The sequence below is a fragment of the Stigmatopora argus genome, chromosome 23, assembly GCF_051989625.1.
Source record: "Stigmatopora argus isolate UIUO_Sarg chromosome 23, RoL_Sarg_1.0, whole genome shotgun sequence".
NCBI lineage: Eukaryota > Metazoa > Chordata > Actinopteri > Syngnathiformes > Syngnathidae > Stigmatopora > Stigmatopora argus.
In genome coordinates, this window is record NC_135409.1 from 5,521,514 (window position 1) to 5,542,375 (window position 20,862).

A 20,862-nucleotide genomic window follows, 5' to 3' on the forward strand; every position below is an offset into this window, starting at 1 on the left:
TTATTGAGGTAATGCAAAGGATAGATATAACTTCCAGTCACATAATTTCAGAAGTCACTGTGGTCCAGTGGCAAAGACAATGGGTCAGAACTTCAGGTGGACTCAAGTTCAAATCAGGAATGAGTTCAATTCTTCTCTTTGGAATTCTCCAATTGTTTATTTAGGTAATGAAAAGGATAGATATAACTTCCAATCACAGCATTTCAGAAGTCACTGTGGTCCAGTGGCAAGATCATTGGGTCAGAACTTCAGGTGGACTCAAGTTCAAATCAGGAATGAATTCAATTCCTCTCTTTGCAATTCTCAAATTGTTTATTTAGGTAATGAAAAGGATAAATATAACTTCCAATCACATCATTTCAGAAGTCACTGTGGTCCAGTGGCAAAGACATTGGGTCAGAACTTCAGGTGGACTCAAGTTCAAATCAGGAATGAGTTCAATTCCTCTCTTTGCAATTCTCAAATTGTTTATTTAGGTAATGAAAAGGATAGATATAACTTCCAATCACATCTTTTCAGAAGTCACTGTGGTCCAGTGGCAAAGACAATGGGTCAGAACTTCAGGTGGACTCAAGTTCAAATCAAGAATAAGTTCAATTCCTCTCTTTGCAATTCTCAAATTGTTTATTTAGGTAATGAAAAGGATAAATATAACTTCCAAACACATCATTTCAGAAGTCACTGTGGTCCAGTGGCAAAGACAATGGGTCAGAACTTCAGGTGGGCTCAAGTTCAAATCAGGAGTGAGTTCAATTCCACTCTTTGCAATTCTCAAATTGTTTATTTGGGTAATGAAAAGGATAAGTATAACTTCCAATCACATCATTTCAGAAGTCACTGTGGTCCAGTGGTAAAGACAATGGGTCAGAACTTCAGGTGGACTCAGTTTCAAATCAGGAGTGAGTTCAATTCCACTCTTTGCAATTCTCAAATTGTTTATTTGGGTAATGAAAAGGATAAGTATAACTTCCAATCACATCATTTCAGAAGTTACTGTGGTCCAGTGGTAAAGACAATGGGTCAGAACTTCAGGTGGACTCAAGTTCAAATCAGGAGTGAGGTCAATTCCAATCTTTGTAATTCTCAAATTGTTTATTTGGGTATTGAAAAGGATAAGTATAACTTCCAATCACATCATTTCAGAAGTCACTGTGGTCCAGTGGTAAAGACAATGGGTCAGAACTTCTGGTGGACTCAAGTTCAAATCAGGAGTGAGTTCAATTCTACTCTTTGCAATTCTCAAATTGTTTATTGAGGTAATGCAAAGGATAGATATAACTTCCAGTCACATAATTTCAGAAGTCACTGTGGTCCAGTGGTAAAGACAATGGGTCAGAACTTCAGGTGGACTCAAGTTCAAATCAGGAGTGAGTTCAATTCCACTCTTTGCAATTCTCAAATTGTTTATTTGGGTAATGAAAAGGATAAGTATAACTTCCAATCAGATTGTTTCAGAAGTCACTGTGGTCCAGTGGTAAAGACAATGGGTCAGAACTGCAGGTGGACTCAAGTTCATATCAGGAGTGAGTTCAATTCCACTCTTTGTAATTCTCAAATTGTTTATTTGGGTATTGAAAAGGATAAGTATAACTTCCAATCACATCATTTCAGAAGTCACTGTGGTCCAGTGGTAAAGACAATGGGTCAGAACTTCAGGTGGACTCAAGTTCAAATCAGGAGTGAGTTCAATTCCACTCTTTGCAATTCTCAAATTGTTTATTTGGGTAATGAAAAGGATAAGTATAACTTCCAATCACATCATTTCAGAAGTCACTGTGGTCCAGTGGTAAAGACAATGGGTCAGAACTTCAGGTGGACTCAAGTTCAAATCAGGAGTGAGTTCAATTCCACTCTTTGCAATTCTCAAATTGTTTATTTGGGTAATGAAAAGGATAAGTATAACTTCCAATCACATCATTTCAGAAGTCACTGTGGTCCAGTGGTAAAGACAATGGGTCAGAACTTCAGGTGGACTCAGTTTCAAATCAGGAGTGAGTTCAATTCCACTCTTTGCAATTCTCAAATTGTTTATTTGGGTAATGAAAAGGATAAGTATAACTTCCAATCACATCATTTCAGAAGTCACTGTGGTCCAGTGGTAAAGACAATGGGTCAGAACTTCAGGTGGACTCAAGTTCAAATCAGGAGTGAGTTCAATTCCACTGTTTGTAATTCTCAAATTGTTTATTTGGGTATTGAAAAGGATAAGTATAACTTCCAATCACATCATTTCAGAAGTCACTGTGGTCCAGTGGTAAAGACAATGGGTCAGAACTTCAGGTGGACTCAAGTTCAAATCAGGAGTGAGTTCAATTCCACTCTTTGCAATTCTCAAATTGTTTATTTGGGTAATGAAAAGGATAAGTATAACTTCCAATCACATTATTTCAGAAGTCACTGTGGTCCAGTGGTAAAGACAATGGGTCAGAACTTCAGGTGGACTCAAGTTCAAATCAGGAGTGAGTTCAATTCCACTCTTTGCAATTCTCAAATTGTTTATTTGGGTAATGAAAAGGATAAGTATAACTTCCAATCAGATTGTTTCAGAAGTCACTGTGGTCTAGTTGCAAAGACGAACGGTCAGAACTTCTGGTGGACTCAAGTTCAGATCAGGAGTGAGTTCTATTCCACTCTTTGCAATTCTCAAATTGTTTATTTGGGTATTGAAAAGGATAAGTATAACTTCCAATCACATCATTTAAGAAGTCACTGTGGTCCAGTGGTAAAGACAATGGGTCAGAACTTCAGGTGGACTCAAGTTCAAATCAGGAGTGAGTTCAATTCCACTCTTTGCAATTCTCAAATTGTTTATTTGGGTAATGAAAAGGATAAGTATAACTTCCAATCACATCATTTCAGAAGTCACTGTGGTCCAGTGGTAAAGACAATGGGTCAGAACTTCAGGTGGACTCAAGTTCAAATCAGGAGTGAGTTCAATTCCACTCTTTGTAATTCTCAAATTGTTTATTTGGGTATTGAAAAGGATAAGTATAACTTCCAATCACATCATTTCAGAAGTCACTGTGGTCCAGTGGTAAAGACAATGGGTCAGAACTTCAGGTGGACTCAAGTTCAAATCAGGAGTGAGTTCAATTCCACTCTTTGCAATTCTCAAATTGTTTATTTGGGTAATGAAAAGGATAAGTATAACTTCCAATCAGATTGTTTCAGAAGTCACTGTGGTCCAGTGGTAAAGACAATGGGTCAGAACTGCAGGTGGACTCAAGTTCATATCAGGAGTGAGTTCAATTCCACTCTTTGCAATTCTCAAATTGTTTATTTGGGTATTGAAAAGGATAAGTATAACTTCCAATCACATCATTTCAGAAGTCACTGTGGTCCAGTGGTAAAGACAATGGGTCAGAACTTCAGGTGGACTCAAGTTCAAATCAGGAGTGAGTTCAATTCCACTCTTTGCAATTCTCAAATTGTTTATTTGGGTAATGAAAAGGATAAGTATAACTTCCAATCACATCATTTCAGAAGTCACTGTGGTCCAGTGGTAAAGACAATGGGTCAGAACTTCAGGTGGACTCAAGTTCAAATCAGGAGTGAGTTCAATTCCACTCTTTGTAATTCTCAAATTGTTTATTTGGGTATTGAAAAGGATAAGTATAACTTCCAATCACATCATTTCAGAAGTCACTGTGGTCCAGTGGTAAAGACAATGGGTCAGAACTTCAGGTGGACTCAAGTTCAAATCAGGAGTGAGTTCAATTCCACTCTTTGCAATTCTCAAATTGTTTATTTGGGTAATGAAAAGGATAAGTATAACTTCCAATCAGATTGTTTCAGAAGTCACTGTGGTCCAGTGGTAAAGACAATGGGTCAGAACTGCAGGTGGACTCAAGTTCATATCAGGAGTGAGTTCAATTCCACTCTTTGCAATTCTCAAATTGTTTATTTGGGTAATGAAAAGGATAAGTATAACTTCCAATCAGATCATTTCTGAAGTCACTGTGGTCCAGTGGTAAAGACAATGGGTCAGAACTTCAGGTGGACTCAAGTTCAAATCAGGAGTGAGTTCAGTTCCACTCTTTGCAATTCTCAAATTGTTTATTTGGGTAATGAAAAGGATAAGTATAACTTCCAATCACATCATTTCAGAAGTCACTGTGGTCCAGTGGTAAAGACAATGGGTCAGAACTTCAGGTGGACTCAAGTTCAAATCAGGAGTCAGTTCAATTCCACTCTTTGCAATTCTCAAATTGTTTATTTGGGTAATGAAAAGGATAAGTATAACTTCCAATCACATCATTTCAGAAGTCACTGTGGTCCAGTGGTAAAGACAATGGGTCAGAACTTCAGGTGGACTCAAGTTCAAATCAGGAGTGAGTTCAATTCCACTCTTTGCAATTCTCAAATTGTTTATTTGGGTAATGAAAAGGATAAGTATAACTTCCAATCAGATTGTTTCAGAAGTCACTGTGGTCCAGTGGTAAAGACAATGGGTCAGAACTGCAGGTGGACTCAAGTTCATATCAGGAGTGAGTTCAATTCCACTCTTTGCAATTCTCAAATTGTTTATTTGGGTAATGAAAAGGATAAGTATAACTTCCAATCAGATCATTTCTGAAGTCACTGTGGTCCAGTGGTAAAGACAATGGGTCAGAACTTCAGGTGGACTCAAGTTCAAATCAGGAGTGAGTTCAGTTCCACTCTTTGCAATTCTCAAATTGTTTATTTGGGTAATGAAAAGGATAAGTATAACTTCCAATCACATCATTTCAGAAGTCACTGTGGTCCAGTGGTAAAGACAATGGGTCAGAACTTCAGGTGGACTCAAGTTCAAATCAGGAGTCAGTTCAATTCCACTCTTTGCAATTCTCAAATTGTTTATTTGGGTAATGAAAAGGATAAGTATAACTTCCAATCAGATCATTTCAGAAGTCACTGTGGTCCAGTGGTAAAGACAATGGGTCAGAACTTCAGGTGGACTCAAGTTCAAATCAGGAGTGAGTTCAATTCCACTCTTTGCAATTCTCAAATTGTTTATTTGGGTAATGAAAAGGATAAGTATAACTTCCAATCACATCATTTCAGAAGTCACTGTGGTCCAGTGGTAAAGACAATGGGTCAGAACTTCAGGTGGACTCAAGTTCATATCAGGAGTGAGTTCAATTCCACTCTTTGCAATTCTCAAATTGTTTATTTGGGTAATGAAAAGGATAAGTATAACTTCCAATCAGATCATTTCAGAAGTCACTGTGGTCCAGTGGTAAAGACAATGGGTCAGAACTTCAGGTGGACTCAAGTTCAAATCAGGAGTCAGTTCATAATGAAAAGGATAAGTATAACTTCCAATCAGATCATTTCAGAAGTCACTGTGGTCCAGTGGTAAAGACAATGGGTCAGAACTTCACGTGGACTCAAGTTCAAATCAGGAGTGAGTTCAATTCCACTCTTTGCAATTCTCAAATTGTTTATTTGGGTAATGAAAAGGATAAGTATAACTTCCAATCACATCATTTCAGAAGTCACTGTGGTCCAGTGGTAAAGACAATGGGTCAGAACTTCAGGTGGACTCAAGTTCATATCAGGAGTGAGTTCAATTCCACTCTTTGCAATTCTCAAATTGTTTATTTGGGTAATGAAAAGGATAAGTATAACTTCCAATCATGTATAGGCGGGCCGCCTCGTGGTCTAGTGGGTAAGTCACCTGCCTGCGACGTGGGTGTCGAGGGTTCACGTCCCGGTGTCGCCAGTCAACGACTGTATGGCGTCGGCAGTCGGCCGAAGGCCGACTGTCGAACGCCACCAGGGATCCCCCCTCCCAACTGTCTTCCGGTCAGCCGAAGGCTGACCGGAAATATTGTTTTGCTGAAAAAAATGACTAAGTCTTTATTTGAATGAAAAAAGGATTACCCATTTACTGAACTACTAGTGTAGTGATTAGTCAAACGAGAGCGGGATTCGAACCCCATTTCCCACATGGCAGTCAAATCCACTAACTTGAGGTCTGTCTGACCCATTGTCTTTGCCACTGGACCACGGTGACTTCTGAAATGATCTGATTGGAAGTTATATTTATCATTTTCATCACCTCAATAAACAATTTGAGATTTGCAAAGAGTGGAATCAAACTCACTTCTGATTTGAACTTGAGTGCACCTGAAATTCTGACCCATTGTCTTTGCCACTGCACCACAGTAAAGTTGGATTTATCCTTTTCATTACCTCAGTAAACAATTTGAGAATTGCAACGAGTGGAATTGAACTCACTCCTGATTCCCGCCTCATGATCTGACCCAATGATTTTGCCAGTGGACCACAGCAACAACTAGAAGGTGAAGAAGTCAGATTTATTCTCCGACTCTCTTAGCCTTACTTGCTATGTCATTTTTTAAAGAAAAAAAGCCTTACTATACTATGTCGTTTTTTAAGAAAAGAAGCCTTACTATACAATATTGTTCTTTAAGAAAAAAAGGCTTCCTCTACTATGTCGTTTTTCAAGAAAAAAAGCCATGCTATACTATGTCGTTTTTTAGGAAAAAAAGCCTTACTATACTATGTCGTTTTTTAAAGGAAAAAAGCCATACTATACTATGTCGTTTTTTAGGGGGGAAAGCCATACTATACTATGTCGTTTTTTAGGGAAAAAGCCTTCCTCTACTATGTCGTTTTTCAAGAAAAAAAGCCATGCTATACTATGTCGTTTTTTAAGAAAAAAAACCTTACTATACTATGTCGTTTTTTAAGAAAAAAAGCCATACTATACTATGTCGTTTTTTAAAGGAAAAAAGCCATACTATACTATGTCGTTTTTTAGGGGGAAAAGCCATACTATACGATGTCGTTTTTTAGGGAAAAAGCCTTCCTCTACTATGTCGTTTTTCAAGAAAAAAAGCCACGCTATACTATGTCGTTTTTTTAGGGGAAAAAAGCCATACTATACTATGTCGTTTTTTTAGGAAAAAAAGCCTTACTATACTATGTCGTTTTTTAAGAAAAAAAGCCTTACTATACATGGTCTTTTTTAAACAAAAAAGCCTTACTATACATGGTCATTTTTTAAGAAAAAAGCCTTACTATACATGGTCTTTTTTGTAAATAAAAAGCCTTACTTTACTATGTCGTTTTTAAAGACAAAAAAGCCTTACTATACTGTGTCGTTTTTAAAGAAAATAAGCCCTACTATACTATGTCGTCTTTAAAGAAAAAAGCCTATACTATGTTGTTTTTTTAAGAAAAAAGCCTTAAAATACTATGTAATTTTTTAAGAAAAAAAGCCTTACTATACTATGTCGTCTTTTAAGAAAAACGCTTTACTGTACATGGTCGTTTTTTTTAAATAAAAAAGCCTTACTATACATGGTCATTTTTTAATAAAAACCCTTAATATACATGGTCATTTTTAAAGAAAAAAGCCTGACTATATATACATAGTATTTATTTTTTAAACAAATAAAAGCTTTACTTTACATAGACCACTTTTTTTTAAAGAAAAAGCCTTACGATGTCCAGCCATTCAAGTCATTTTGCATGCCAGCTTTACTTTTGTACCAAATCTCGGGGTATTCTTTGCTCAGTTATGAAGCACGTCTAATAAGATGAATAAATATTTGACATTATCGTCGACAAGGAAAAAGAGTGTCGCCAAACTTTCGTCAAAACATATACGTAGTGCCAACCCGGGAGAAGAAAGGTATCAAACTTTAATACAAAATTAGAATTAAGTTTAATGTAAGGTTAGATTAAATTTAATTTTGAGTGTGTCTGCATCGTAATCCAAGTTCATTTAAATTTGTTTATGTTATGTTACGAGCGGGTTGCCATGCAAAAAGCCCCCCCCTCTCCATCCCCTCTCTCTCTCCCCTTCGAAATCCGTATAATTTTAGTACTATTAAACACATTTTAGTAATATTAAACCACAAGTTATGTGTTACTTTGTTAATAGATGGCAAATTAGAACAAATCAAACATTTTTTCCAATCAAATATCCTGTTTTTGGTGTTTTTTCAGAGGGATGGAACAAATTCATTTGTTTTTAGTTCATTTCAATGGGAATCGTTCGTTCGAGATACGAGAATATCGACATACGAGCTCAGTCCTGGAACGAATTAAGCTTGTATCTCGAGGTACCACTGTATGAGGAAAAAAGAGGTGAACTCATGACTTAAAATAGGATATGATCTGGAAAAAAAAAATCACAAAAATAAACTAATGCCACACACGACGAATTCATTTCAAAATTAGGACAATAGGTTTAAAAAAAAAGGGTGAAATCACCCAGTTTCAAGGGAAGGAAGTGTTGTTGGTGTTCCGCTGATATGAGACTCCAACAAACTCAAGCGGCAGTTGCCTCGGAGCTATGCAATTATTTTTTTGCACTGTGTCCAAAATCAACTCGAGAGTAATGAAAATTATTTAAGACACGCTTCTCAGGCACCGCAATTATAGTAATGATGATCTCAATTAGCGTTGCCATTGCCGCTGGACTATTTAGCGGGCAATTTGGCACCCCGGGGGGAGGCGGGGGGTGACACGCATCGTTGGGCCAGAATTGGGCAAGGGAGCAAAAAATAAAAAGTCTGCATTCTTTAATCAATAAAGTCAGAGATTAGCGCTGTTCCGCTAAGATACAAGAAGCACGTTGACACAATTGTTCTTCATTAGAGGATGCGCAGACTAATTTAGGATGGAAACCAGTTCCTGAACTAAAAAAATCCTCTTTCAATATAAGTTGAAGCCTGCAGGCTATTACAGGAAGTGACTCAAATCCCTAAAAATAAAATCTGAGGGTGAGCAGGAACTGAAGATAAAAATCAACAAGCGGTGTCCAAAATCCAAAGGAAATGTGCAAATATTCACAGGAAGTAAATGCCCAAAAGTGAGCTAAAAAGAACTGGAAGAGACCCCGCCCCCTCCAAAAAACAGGAAGCTTCCCAGAAGTATGAACCCATAAACCCCTACAAATCAACTCCACAGAATCAAGATGAAGTTGTTACGACAAATGAACAGGAAGTGACCCAAAATCAAAAGGAGGTGACATTTAAAATGGCCAAAATGAAGGGAAGCAATCAAGGGACGAGTGCGTGGAGCATACCTGTCAACCTCTGCCGATAACTGCCCTTATAAATGATTATTGATTCCCCTTACAAACCCCCAAAAAACCTTACAAACACCGTACGAGTCGACAAGGAATGACAACCAAACTGTCTAAAAATCTTGTATATTCTCTAGAATGTCAACTTCTCAAATGAACCACTAATACCTGGAAATCACCAAGAAGCGACCTGGAATTGCCCAAAAATCAACAAGGAATGACCCAAAACTGTCTAAAAATCTTGCCTATTTTCTAGAATGTCAATTTCTCAAATGAACCACTAATACCTGGAAATCACCAAGAAGCGACATGGAATTTCCCCCAAAAAATCAACAAGGAATGACCCGAAACTGTCTAAAAATCTTGCCTATTTTCTAGAATGTCAATTTCTCAAATGAACCACTAATACCTGGAAATCACCAAGAAGCGACCTGGAATTGCCCCAAAAAATCAACAAGATTTTACTCCCATACCTGTCAACCTCTGCCGATAACTGCCCTTATAAATGATTATTGATTCCCCTTACAAACCCCCCAAAAACCTTACAAACACCGTACGACTCGTACGGTGTTTGTAAGGTTTTTGGGGGGTTTGTAAGGGGAATCAATAATCATTTATAAGGGCAGTTATCGGCAGAGGTTGACAGGTATGGGAGTGCCTAACAAAAACTTTAATGAGTGAGGCACGGGGGTGATTCAAGAAAATAACAAGGACTTGGAAATAAATAACAAAACCAAACCTGGCGTGGAAGATGAAGAAACCAGGAACTGGAAACTTAGCATGATGCAAACAAAGCAAACAATCCCAAGAGGACTCACTAACACACAGTTTCAATAGACAGACAGGGATTGATTACAATTAGGAACATCTGGGAAACACAAGAGGGTTCAAGCAGGGGTCACACCAGGGGGCGGAGAAACGACAGGTGAACACATGAGCAATCACTGGGACAGGACACACAGGGAAAAAAAATCATAATAAAACCAACCCAAACCCCAACAATAAGTGAGTAAAAAAATCACCAGACCACAACAGGGAGTGATGCAGTAAAAAAACCCAGTGTCCCAAAATCAAGTCACACATTACTTGATACAAACCCCCAAAAATTGACACCAATTAACCACTAATACCTGGAAATCAGCAAGAAGCGACCTGGAATTGCCCAAAAATCAACAAGGAATGACCCAAAACTGTCTAAAAATCTTGCCTATTTTCTAGAATGTCAAATTCTCAAATTAATCACTAATACCTGGAAATCACCAAGAAGCGACCTGGAATTGCCCCCAAAAAATCAACAAGGAATGACCCGAAACTGTCTAAAAATCTTGCAATTTTCTAGAATGTCAACTTCTCAAATGTTCTAGAAAATTGCAAGATTTTTAGCCAGTTTGGGGTCATTCCTTGTTAATTTTTTGGGGCAATTCCAGGTGACTTCTTGGTGATTTCCAGGTATTGGTGGTTCATTTAAGAAGTTGACATTCTAGAAAATAGGCAAGATTTTTTAGACAGTTTCAGGTCATTCCTTGTTGATTTTTTTGGGCAATTCCAGGTCGCTTTTTGGTGATTTCCAGGTATTAGTGGTTCATTTAAGAAGTTGACATTCTAGAAAATAGGCAAGATTTTTTAGACAGTTTGGGGTCATTTCTTGTTGATTTTTTTGGGCAATTCCAGGTCACTTCTTGGTGATTTCCAGGTATTAGTGCTTAATTTGAGTGTCCACTTTTTCCAGCCATGGCTTTCCAGTCCCTTTCGGCTTTTTGACCACACGCCTGTTTTAAAAGCTGAAATAATCGTAAAAAAACAAACGGGTGGCCTCCCTTCTCAGCCCATTCTTATTCTGCTCAGCGAGCGTTTGGTAGTAAACTCGCCTGCCACAGTACATTACAAGCTCCTTTTTCCAGTCGTGTCATTCATGTGGAAAAGGCCTGCCTCACCAACTCCCCTTTCTTTTATTCATCTCCCTGTAAATAACTCCACTTTATGAAAAGCAGCCAGTGTGACTCACAGATACCTCTCTAACCACAAGCCATTATTATTTCATGCTCTCGGAGAGGCGTCGGCGCGCTCTCTCGCCTCTGATGTTGCGTCGGCCCTTGTTGCGCTCCGTATGCCGTCTCTCGCTTGAATTCGCAAACACTTGCCGCCGCATAAATAGCGCGAGGAGACGCCGCCGTTGCCGAGGAGGTAACGGGCGGAGTCGTCGGACCACTCCCCGGTTGTTAAAGCGGGTGGGGGGGGGCGCCATGTTCCTGGGGCAGCCTTTGGAACGCCCGCTAATGGGCGAGCCTATCGCTCAAGCCGGGCTCGAATTGGAATCGCGATCCGTGACCGACGAGGTACGACGGCGGCGGCCGGCGCCCCGCTCCGGTCGCCGCCTTTGACCTCGCAACAGCCAATTGGAGCGGAGGTGTCAAAAGCAAATGGGGAGAATTCCATTTAAAGCTGTTTTGGACATGTCAACGTTAGGTGAAAAAATGTTATGTTAAGTAAATGTCAATATGAAAAAAATAATAATAAATCAGGTTGTGTTATTTGTCTGTTTTGATTCATTTTGAATTGAACCAAACGACACAAAGTGACGCAAAAATATCCCCACATTTACGGGAGTTCAAGTGTTATTAACCCTAGAATGGTAACCCTCTATTTCATGTGTGCGGTCGATTGGTCGCCGGTCTTCTGGTCGCGGTCTTTTGGTCGCCGGTCTTTTGGTCGCGGTCTTTTGGTCGCCCGTTGTCGCGGTCGGGGCGACCAAAAGACCGGTGACAAAACAAGGTAAAACAACACGGTCTACGCATCAATAAAAGCCAACAATGGCCATGAGCAGTTTCACTGAGCCGACGTGTGAGTGTAGAAGAGTTTGTATGTACATGCGTTGTCCCTTTAAGAAGCTACGTCCGTATCTTAACAAGTTCTCCAACAAAAAACTAAAGTCCGGGAAATTTGGAGCTTTTCTTTAGCCTAATAATTACTAGGGCATTAAGTATGACTAAATAGTCATTCACAGTTTGTATTTAGGGAATTAGAGCAACGATTTAAATGGTAATTATCACTTACCTTCCGGGCGACCAAAAGACCGGCGGGCAAAAGACCGGCGACCAATCGACCGTGTACCCTATTTCAGGGGTTACCTTTCACGCTTCTGAAATAGAGGGTTACCATGGTTACCGGGGGAAAAAATGGGTCCTAAGCAAGACGGTGCAATGAAGGGTACCCATTTTTTTCCCCCGGTAACCATGGTAACCCTCTATTTCAGAAGCGTGAAAGGTAACCCCTGAAATAGAGGGTTACCATTATAAGGTTAAAGGCCATGATCTGAGTTAATTTCAGTTTTTATTCGTTTGAAATTCAATTAGACGGGTCATTATTGTGCTTTACGTTAATGTGGAGAAAAAAAGGTTAGCTTTTAAATTCCAACTTTTGGTCCTTTATTTGAATTCAGCAGTGAAATGCCATGAAATACAGAAAATAATGACGTTACAATTCTCAACCATAACCTTCTAACGTCAGAGAACCTTTTCATATGAACACAGTACACAGTCATGGAAAGTATCAAAAAAGTCGCCAAACTTCATCCTCCCAAAAAATAAAATAAAAAAAGAAGAAAATAAAAAGTCTCACCAATGACATAAACATATGTTTGCTACAGTCCCAATTACCTTATACATAGGCGGATCTGCCGGACATAATGCTTCGTAAAGTATGCACAGAAGTACAAGCAATAAATACACACATTAGGTTTAAAGCCTTTACAGCTATTCAAAGCAGATGCGGGAAAAAAAATAGGTTAAGCTATTCTTAGCCACGAGAGTGAAACGGTAAAAATTCCGGCAACAGAAAACGCAGATCAGATGCTTCCTCTTTAGAAAAAAGTCAATGTATGGGTCCACCCACGTGAGTCTTTTTTTCCCCCGTTTTGTTTACATAAGTATGCACAGTTATCAAAATACGAACAAAAATGAACCCCAGAAAATCCAGACAATCCTAAAATCTAGTGGAGGAGCAACTTCTGGAGGTCTTTCTGGTATTATGTGCAAGCAACTATTTTAGACTTTTTTTTTATTTTTTAAAAGTCATTTATACAAAAAAAAACCCATGCAAATCTACAGGTAATATGCATTCTGTGGCTGACCCTCCCCAAACTCTGAGGTAATGCATTTTTTTATGCATTTTTATATGTTATAGCTAGGACATCCTCTCTGGTTCTCGCTATTAGCTCTCGATCCGTCCAACAAATGATTTTTTTTTCTTTTTTCTCATTTGACATGCATGTTTAAAACACAATATTCCCTTACAGGTAATCTATACATCAGCACTCTACAAATGTTTGAGGACGACCTATTACAATGCAAATCTTCAGTAAACGTGTGTGTGTGGGTGGGTATGTTTGTGGGGGGGAGTTTATAGCTCGCGATCTGGCGTCGGTGTTCGGAGTGAGCAGAGGTAGAAGATTTTTTTTTGTCTTTCCAAAGCCTTGGGTATAAGAGAGAGAACCCTTTTTTTGTTGGTTTTTCTATTTTTGGCGTGGTAAGATTTGGGTAGGAAGTCCTTCTGTGGACTCATGTTAGCAGATGTGCTACGTTCTCAAAGCTAAATGCGAGCTCGGTTGTTTTGTAGATCGTGTCCGCTTTGGTCGTGATAACAAGCCGTTACGCCGTTTTTTTTTACACAGAATTTGTCCTGGAATTTTTTTCCCCTTTCTGTCGTTAAGGTAGCAGATCGAAATTTCACGTTCGGGTATAGCATTGCTTCAATGTTTTTTATTCAAATTTCTGGATTTTTTTGTCAATAATGTCAAAATTGCCTTGATTATATTAAGTAAATATAATATTGTATAAAAAAAATGGAATCAATGAAAACTTTGAAATCCCAGCAAATACTGCATAGTTGTCCAATTTTTCGAGGCAGAATTTTGTCTGACTTTGGTTTCCTGACTCCAGAAACGCAGGTTTGAATTAAAGCAACAACACTTTTAGAAGCGCAACCATTCATCCAGATACAGTGGAGCGTGACATGGCTATTCGTAGCAATCGTTAGTAGTATTTCCTCTTCCGTTGGTAACCGAGCCCCTTCCATTTCCACTTGAGTACTATTTGGCTTTGCTAGATATTTTTGTCTTGTTTGGTTTGTCGGTGGTTCGGTCGTGACGTGACAGTGCCGTTTAGAATCATAGAGGTTCACCAGCTTGCTTAACTCAAAAACATTTCAAAACCAAATGATTCCGCACTCTACATAAAAGTTTTGGTCATGATCCACTTTGATATTTCACTCCTCTCTGGCCTGGAAATACCTCCCCCCCGCCCCCACGTTTCATTTAGAAATCTGCTGTACTAGAGGAGCAATCCCAGAGGTTAGTCGAAGGTAGTTTCTTTTTCTTCTGCGGAACGAAAGCTTCACCTTGGTCAAAGTAGCTTGAGTTTGGCGTCTTCTGTCAATACGCTGGCGTGGGCTTTGGTTTCTAGCTATTGCCTGTGTGTGATAGACAAAGCTTTCAGAAAGGTGGAGGCTTTTCGATTTGCGTCCCTAATGACTCTTGGTAGCGTGGTTTCCCTCGCGACGGTGGTAATGGCATTTACAGTAAGGGGTCCGCCATGAAGAAAAAAATAGTTGCGACGTACAAGCGGTGACACAACAGACTTGGAGTCGAATTGCCAATCGTCTCTATAGACATCAACAACTACTGTGGCTCGGCTGATTCACAAACAAAACGGGCCTTTTTTTGGCAGAATACGGTGGAATTGTGCTCCATCCTTAGACGAATCAGATTTTTTTTTTTTTTTTTTTACCACGCCGGCATCTCATGCCTTGGCGTGTTGGAGTCTGGGGTCCCAAAGCGCTGCAGTGGAGAGTTCCTTTGGAGTGCCCGAGTGCATGCGCAATAAATAGTCCCAGAGGTGTGAAAGAGACAGAGAAGGAGAAACGGAAAGATAAGAGCGAGGCGGCAGTTTAAGTGAACTTTGCGGAGTGGTTCTTTTGCCAAGTCTGGAAAGGGAGAAAAAAAAACACTGAGGAAAAAAGGAAAATCACTCCAAGTCATCTGATAAGTTCCCTTCCTCCAGCTCCCGGTCGTCGTCCAGCTCGGGACTGTGATTGGCCGTCGTCACCAGAGACATGGGACAGTCCTCGTCGTCCATGTTGGGAGGTTCCTCCTTGACGTGGACGGGCAGCAGCCTGTGAGACAACCACACGGGGAGTCAAAACATGATTGACTGGATGCGATAGGTCAGATAAGGGTGTGGTGGGCAAGGTGATTTCCGGACTAGTGTTTTAATTGCATTATATATAAGCAAGGCGTTTCAAACTCACGGCCCTCAATTGACGTCCAATTTTAGTATTAATATGACAACTTTTGAATAGGTGATTTAATACGCTCAGCTAATATTTAGAGTTGATTTTGAGATTTTTTCCACATTCCTATTGTGGGATAACTTGAACGAATTTGGCTTTGACTGGACAGTTTTTAGTTTTTAGTACCGTATTTTCCACACTATAAGGCGCACTGCATTATAAGGCGCAACTTACTTACAATTAGAGTGCTCGCAGTCATTCCAGGTGGATTGACAAAACAACTACATATCCCAGCATGCACGGCGCACTGCATTATAAGGCGCACCTTCAATGAATGTAAAAAAAGAAGAAAAATACTGAATTAGAGTGCTCGCAGTCATTCCAGGTGGATTGACAAAACAACTACATATCCCAGCATGCACGGCGCACTACATTATAAGGCGCACTGCATTATAAGGCGCACTGCATTATAAGGCGCACCTTCAATGTATGTAAAAAAATACTGAATTAGAGTGATCGCAGTCATTCCGGGTGGATTGACCAAACAACTACATATCCCAGCATGCACCGCGCACTACTTCTTCAACGGGGGAAATGTAGTCGGGGGCTGCTTACCATAGTTGCAGCTCAATATTGATCCATACAGGGTGTCCCAAAAAATGTATGCACATTAAAAATAATTGTAAACATGGTGTTTAATTAGAATTTTATTATTTCAAAAGTGTGAGAATATTTACAAGTATAATTTTTGGTCTTTTCGTGCATTTTGACTACTTTATTTTAAATAATTGTAAATAGCTAATAAATTTACTTTTTGTGTTTTTATCAGACTCAACCCCTGAAGAGAGGAATGACAGCCAGACTTAACTTCGAAGAAAATTTATTCTAAAATGTTACTGGAAATGTGAAAATGCTGTTAAGTGCAAAGACAATTTAGAAAGGAATTTCAAAGACAAAGTTTACGCTACGAAACCTGCAACAATTGCTGAATTAAGAGATGCCATTGAGCATGAATGCACCCAAATACCAAGAGAATTGTTTCATAATGTGTGCGATTCTATTGTTTGGCGTTGTCAGCAGTGCCTGGATCAAAGTGGGCGCCAGTTTGAGAACAAGCAGTGAAAAAACAGAAACATGATATTTGTAAATACTCTCACACTTTTGAAATAATAAAATTCTAATTAAACACCGCATTTACAATTCTTTTAGTGTGCATACATTTTTGGGACACCCTGTATATAAGGCGCACCGGTTTATAAGGCGCACGGCCAGCTTTTGAAAAATTTGAAGGCTGTTGGGTGCGCCTTATAGTGAGGAATATACGGTACATGAAAAATGGCCGAAAATACTAGTCACAAGACCAGAGAAATAATGAATCACATACATGGCAAAGTGTTAGTGGTGTATTTTCTTATCATTATTTTGAAAATAAACAAAATGTGTTGGATCGCTACAGAAAATTAACTTAAAGGAAAGAGACATGACCACGGGCATGTCTGAAAGCATCTTTGGCTCTCGTCTCTCTATCTTCAAGCTACTATTTGTGTGTCAAATCACATGTATAATGTCTAGCTCTAGGAAGCAATAGGATAGGGAAAAGGGCGACAGGGGAGATTAGGGTGTGACAGTGTGCAAGCCATTTTTCCGCCCCGTTCTTGCTCGATAAACACGATAAAGACATGCATTATCCAGCGTGTTGTTTTCGCTGGACGATAATTTGACACGACGTCCCGCGTCGGCTGAAAGGAAGAACAGCGATGGGCCGCCATGCCTCAGACATGTTTGGCATTTAAAAGTTTACTGATGACACCAGGTTGAAATACATGAAAAGGAAGGAAAGGATGGGGGAGTGAGGAGAGAAGAGGGGGGGGAAAAACACAGGCCACATGATAAATAATGGAGAATTTCTCATCCCTAAGCCCCCCGGAGCAAAGGCAGAGGAGAGGCTTTTTTATCTAGTTAATAGAAAGCGCAGCCGCTCGTTAATATGCAGGGGGCTGCGCGTGTCGCTCCTCAAGAGGCGGGAGGAGAAAAAAAAAAACCGCGGCGGCGAGGTTCTGCCATTAATCAACTTCAGCCCTGGCAGTTGGCTCGGACGCCATGATACATGTTTTTAACTCCAAACGGACGGGCATCTCGGCTCGATAAGCGGCGGCGGCGGGGGCTCGAGGAGTTGTTGCTGGCCTAACAAGAATAATAATGCTGTCACGCACAAACAAGGCAGAACATGATCTGAGGCCTGAGTCGGGCGGGGAGAGGCGTTTGCGCCACCATAATAAATCTGACAAAAGCTAATTATTTCTGACACATCGGATGCATCAGAAAATCCCTCCGGATGCTAAGGGAGGAGGTGGAGGGAGGAAAGGGGGGGTGGTTATCAAGGAGGAGTACATTAAGATTGGTCTCATAGCTTCTCGGCACCAGTCAGGAGCGACTAAAAGGGGGCGGGGTTTGGGTGGTGGTTTTAAAGATGAACTGGGAGCAAAGATAGCACTGGAAACCAATGTTCCCTCTAAGCCAGGGGTAGGGAACCTATGGCTCGGGAGCCATATGTGGCTCTTTTGATGGGTGTATATGGCTCACTGCTAACTTGTGTGATAAAATATGGTAACCGCTGGTGAGAGACCACCTAAGGCCCGAACGCACCAATGGGAGCGTCACACTGTGGCGCCGACACTATCTCTAGCGCCTTTTTAATCATAATTTTTCTTCATTATACTCTTCTGTATGCTTACTCTCATTGATACTCATTGATTAGCAGCAGTGAAAAAATATTCTTAAAAGAATTCAGACTTTTTTTTACTTTCAAAGTGGTGAAATGATTAATAAATGCACACATTTTCATGTATTTTTACTTTTAAATTCTGAGTATGGCTCTCAAGGAATAATGTTTGAAAATATGAATTGTTTATGGCTCTCTTCGTCAAAAAGGTTCCCGACCCCTGCTCTAAGCACTACTCTCGTCTTCTCTGCGCACAGCAAACCATATGGAGCGCACAAAATAAAATCCCCTTTTTTTTTTTAGCTGTGAGGCCGACGCGCGAACCACTCATCCGGCGGGCGGCCCATTCATAGATATTAATCATTACATTTTATTATTACTAAATCATTTATGTGTAGTAGACATACACCTGCTTATGGCAGGTGTGATACTGGTGTGTGTCCAGAGCGAGCAATGATGATGTTGCTCACACGGGTACTCAGTGTGCTCAGGGAGGTTGTCTTTCTGCCCAGACAAACAAAAAATTAGAGGGAACATTGCTGGAAACTAATACTGATAAAGTGGAAACTGGCATCCACATTTTTGTTGTTTCCGTATGCTCTTGCAAATCAGGAGTCTTTCCTTTAAGTAAGACCCTTAGGGTGTACATAACTGTATTGCTCCAGTGAGCATGTCCGCGGGCGATCTGGTTAGTGGTCGAGTCGATAGCGTGAACCTTTTAGGAAGCAGAGGTTAGTCTAATTGTCAGACTACCCTGTCCTCTCCTGATAAAAGGTCTATAAGAGGTTATGTCCTCTTTAGTTTAGCGCGACGCCCTGCTCCATTATTTAGAAACGATGCTCGGAAAACACATCTCTTCCATTTTGAGGTTCTCGTGGCAGTGTATACTGAGGCATCTCACGTCGGTGTCGAGGCGGCCATCAGTTTCATGCTGATATTAAAAGTTAAATGACCTGAGGGAGTGGGGAACCACTTAACATCCGCGTTTTAGGGCTGGGGTAGTAAACATGCCCGGTAAGATTCACGTATGGCCGAAACAAGCGCTCCCATCTTAGATAGACTCGCTATGAGCATCCTTTGTCCATTACATGCTAAAGGGGATGTCATGTGACTTTGCCAGTGAGCACTGATGGACATTGCATGCGCATTATATGTGCGTAACTGTTAGTGTGTTATGGGTCATTTCGGAGTTGGAGGACATTTGAAATCATTTACATTCAAAATTGTTGTTAGTTTCTATTCCTAATTAGTAAGATTTGCAACCCTGCTTTTTATTTATACATAGGCAATTTTGTTCTCTTTGATTACGAGTGAGATCGTGTTAAACAGCTATCTTCTAGAGCACGTGTCAAAGTGGCGGCCCGGGGGCCAAATCTGGCCCGCCGCATCATTTTTGTGGAATTTTTGTGGAACTGGATTAAAATCCCTGAATATTCCGTTTTTTATAGATCTAAAACAATGTTTATTTTAGCTTTTTTTTAAATATATTTTTAGATTTTACAAAATGATTTTTGAACTAAAAACAAAGAAAAAATGGATTAAAAAATGACAATTATTGATTATAAAGGGGGAAAAAATCAGGAAATTTTATATACATCTATACTCTTCATTTTAATTTGATCCTAAAACAGAAAGTGGGCACTCATGATTTACTTTCCCGGGCCACACAAAATGATGCGGCGGGCCAGATTTGGCCCCCGGGCCGCCACTTTGACACGTGCTTTATTCAGTGCTAACAGCTAACCAAATAGAGAATAGCTTCTATTCCTGAGAAAAAAACTCCAAACTTCCAAATAGTAGTACAACTCCCTGTAGTTAATTCCTAGCCAAACCACTATGACACACCCAGCATTGTATTCAAACATGCAAGCGATGATAAATGTAACCTTGGCCTTGGGTCATGACATTATTAAAAAAAAGCAGTGGTAGCGTGGGTTAAATATCAGGCAATTAAACCAACAAAGGCCACAAGGACACAATGTGGGTGGTTGAACACGTCTTACATTCCCAGACAGCCTCTCAAAATCGTAAAAATGTGCAAATTCTTCCATAATTGGACCATTAAAAGCATGAGCTCTCCTTGATGGCTGTCAGTCTGCGAGGGCTGTTACGGATCGGGGCTGGTTTCCGACATTTTATCGCGTGTGAAAGCAAAGCGGGCGCAAAACCTACATGTGTCCTGGCGGGGAGTACCCGGGGCTGCCGTGGCCGTTGGCGTCCAGGTGGTCCAGCGAGCCGTTGATGTCGTCGTGGGCCGACTGCAGGAGGGTTGGGGGGCTACAGCTCAGCGTGCTGATCCCGAGGAGCCCTGGCGGGCTGCCGCCGAGCAGCCCGGGCGGACTTCCGCCCATCAGGCCGGATGGGTCGCCGCCCAAGAGGCCGTGGCAGCCGCCGCCCATGGAACCGCTGTTAATTAAGCCGGGGGTCCCCAGTAGGGGGAGGGTGGTCTCTGCCAGGGCGGCCTGTGGGTCAACAGAGAATACCTCGCTTTAAAACTCTAATCTTACTTTTGCCAAGCAGAACAAAGATGAATAAATGATGGCCAAATCGTAGTAGGAAGTGACAAGTATTCTTTCAGCCAGACGCCCTCGTCCCTTGGAAAACTTGGCCTCCATATAATAAACCCCTGCTGACACTTTTGCCTGCCCAGCATTAAAGTTATATGCGGCGATTAAATTTTTAAAGTTTTTTTTTGCCATGTGATCCGTGCCGACGTACACAATGAAGCCAAATCATTTATGACAGCCCGGATAAATATTAATATGCTCGCCCTTGCATTTGCACACAGACTAGGTGGATCTTGGACGAC

The 20,862-nt window shown here is 40.5% G+C and overlaps 1 protein-coding gene across 8 annotated transcripts in view; it reads right to left on the reverse strand.

Moving 5' to 3' along the window:
• Positions 1–12,447: 12,447 nt before the first annotated feature.
• The window catches only part of foxp2 (forkhead box P2), a 135,289-nt gene continuing 126,874 nt past the window's right edge, over positions 12,448–20,862 (reverse strand). For all 8 annotated transcript variants that reach the window (XM_077593821.1, XM_077593820.1, XM_077593814.1 and 5 more), the window contains 2 exons: positions 20,226–20,515; positions 12,448–15,214 (listed from right to left, as the gene is read on the reverse strand). In XM_077593821.1, the coding sequence (XP_077449947.1) occupies positions 15,067–15,214; positions 20,226–20,515 (438 nt within the window). In that variant the 3' untranslated portion in view covers positions 12,448–15,066. The remainder of the gene's footprint in view (positions 15,215–20,225; positions 20,516–20,862) is intronic.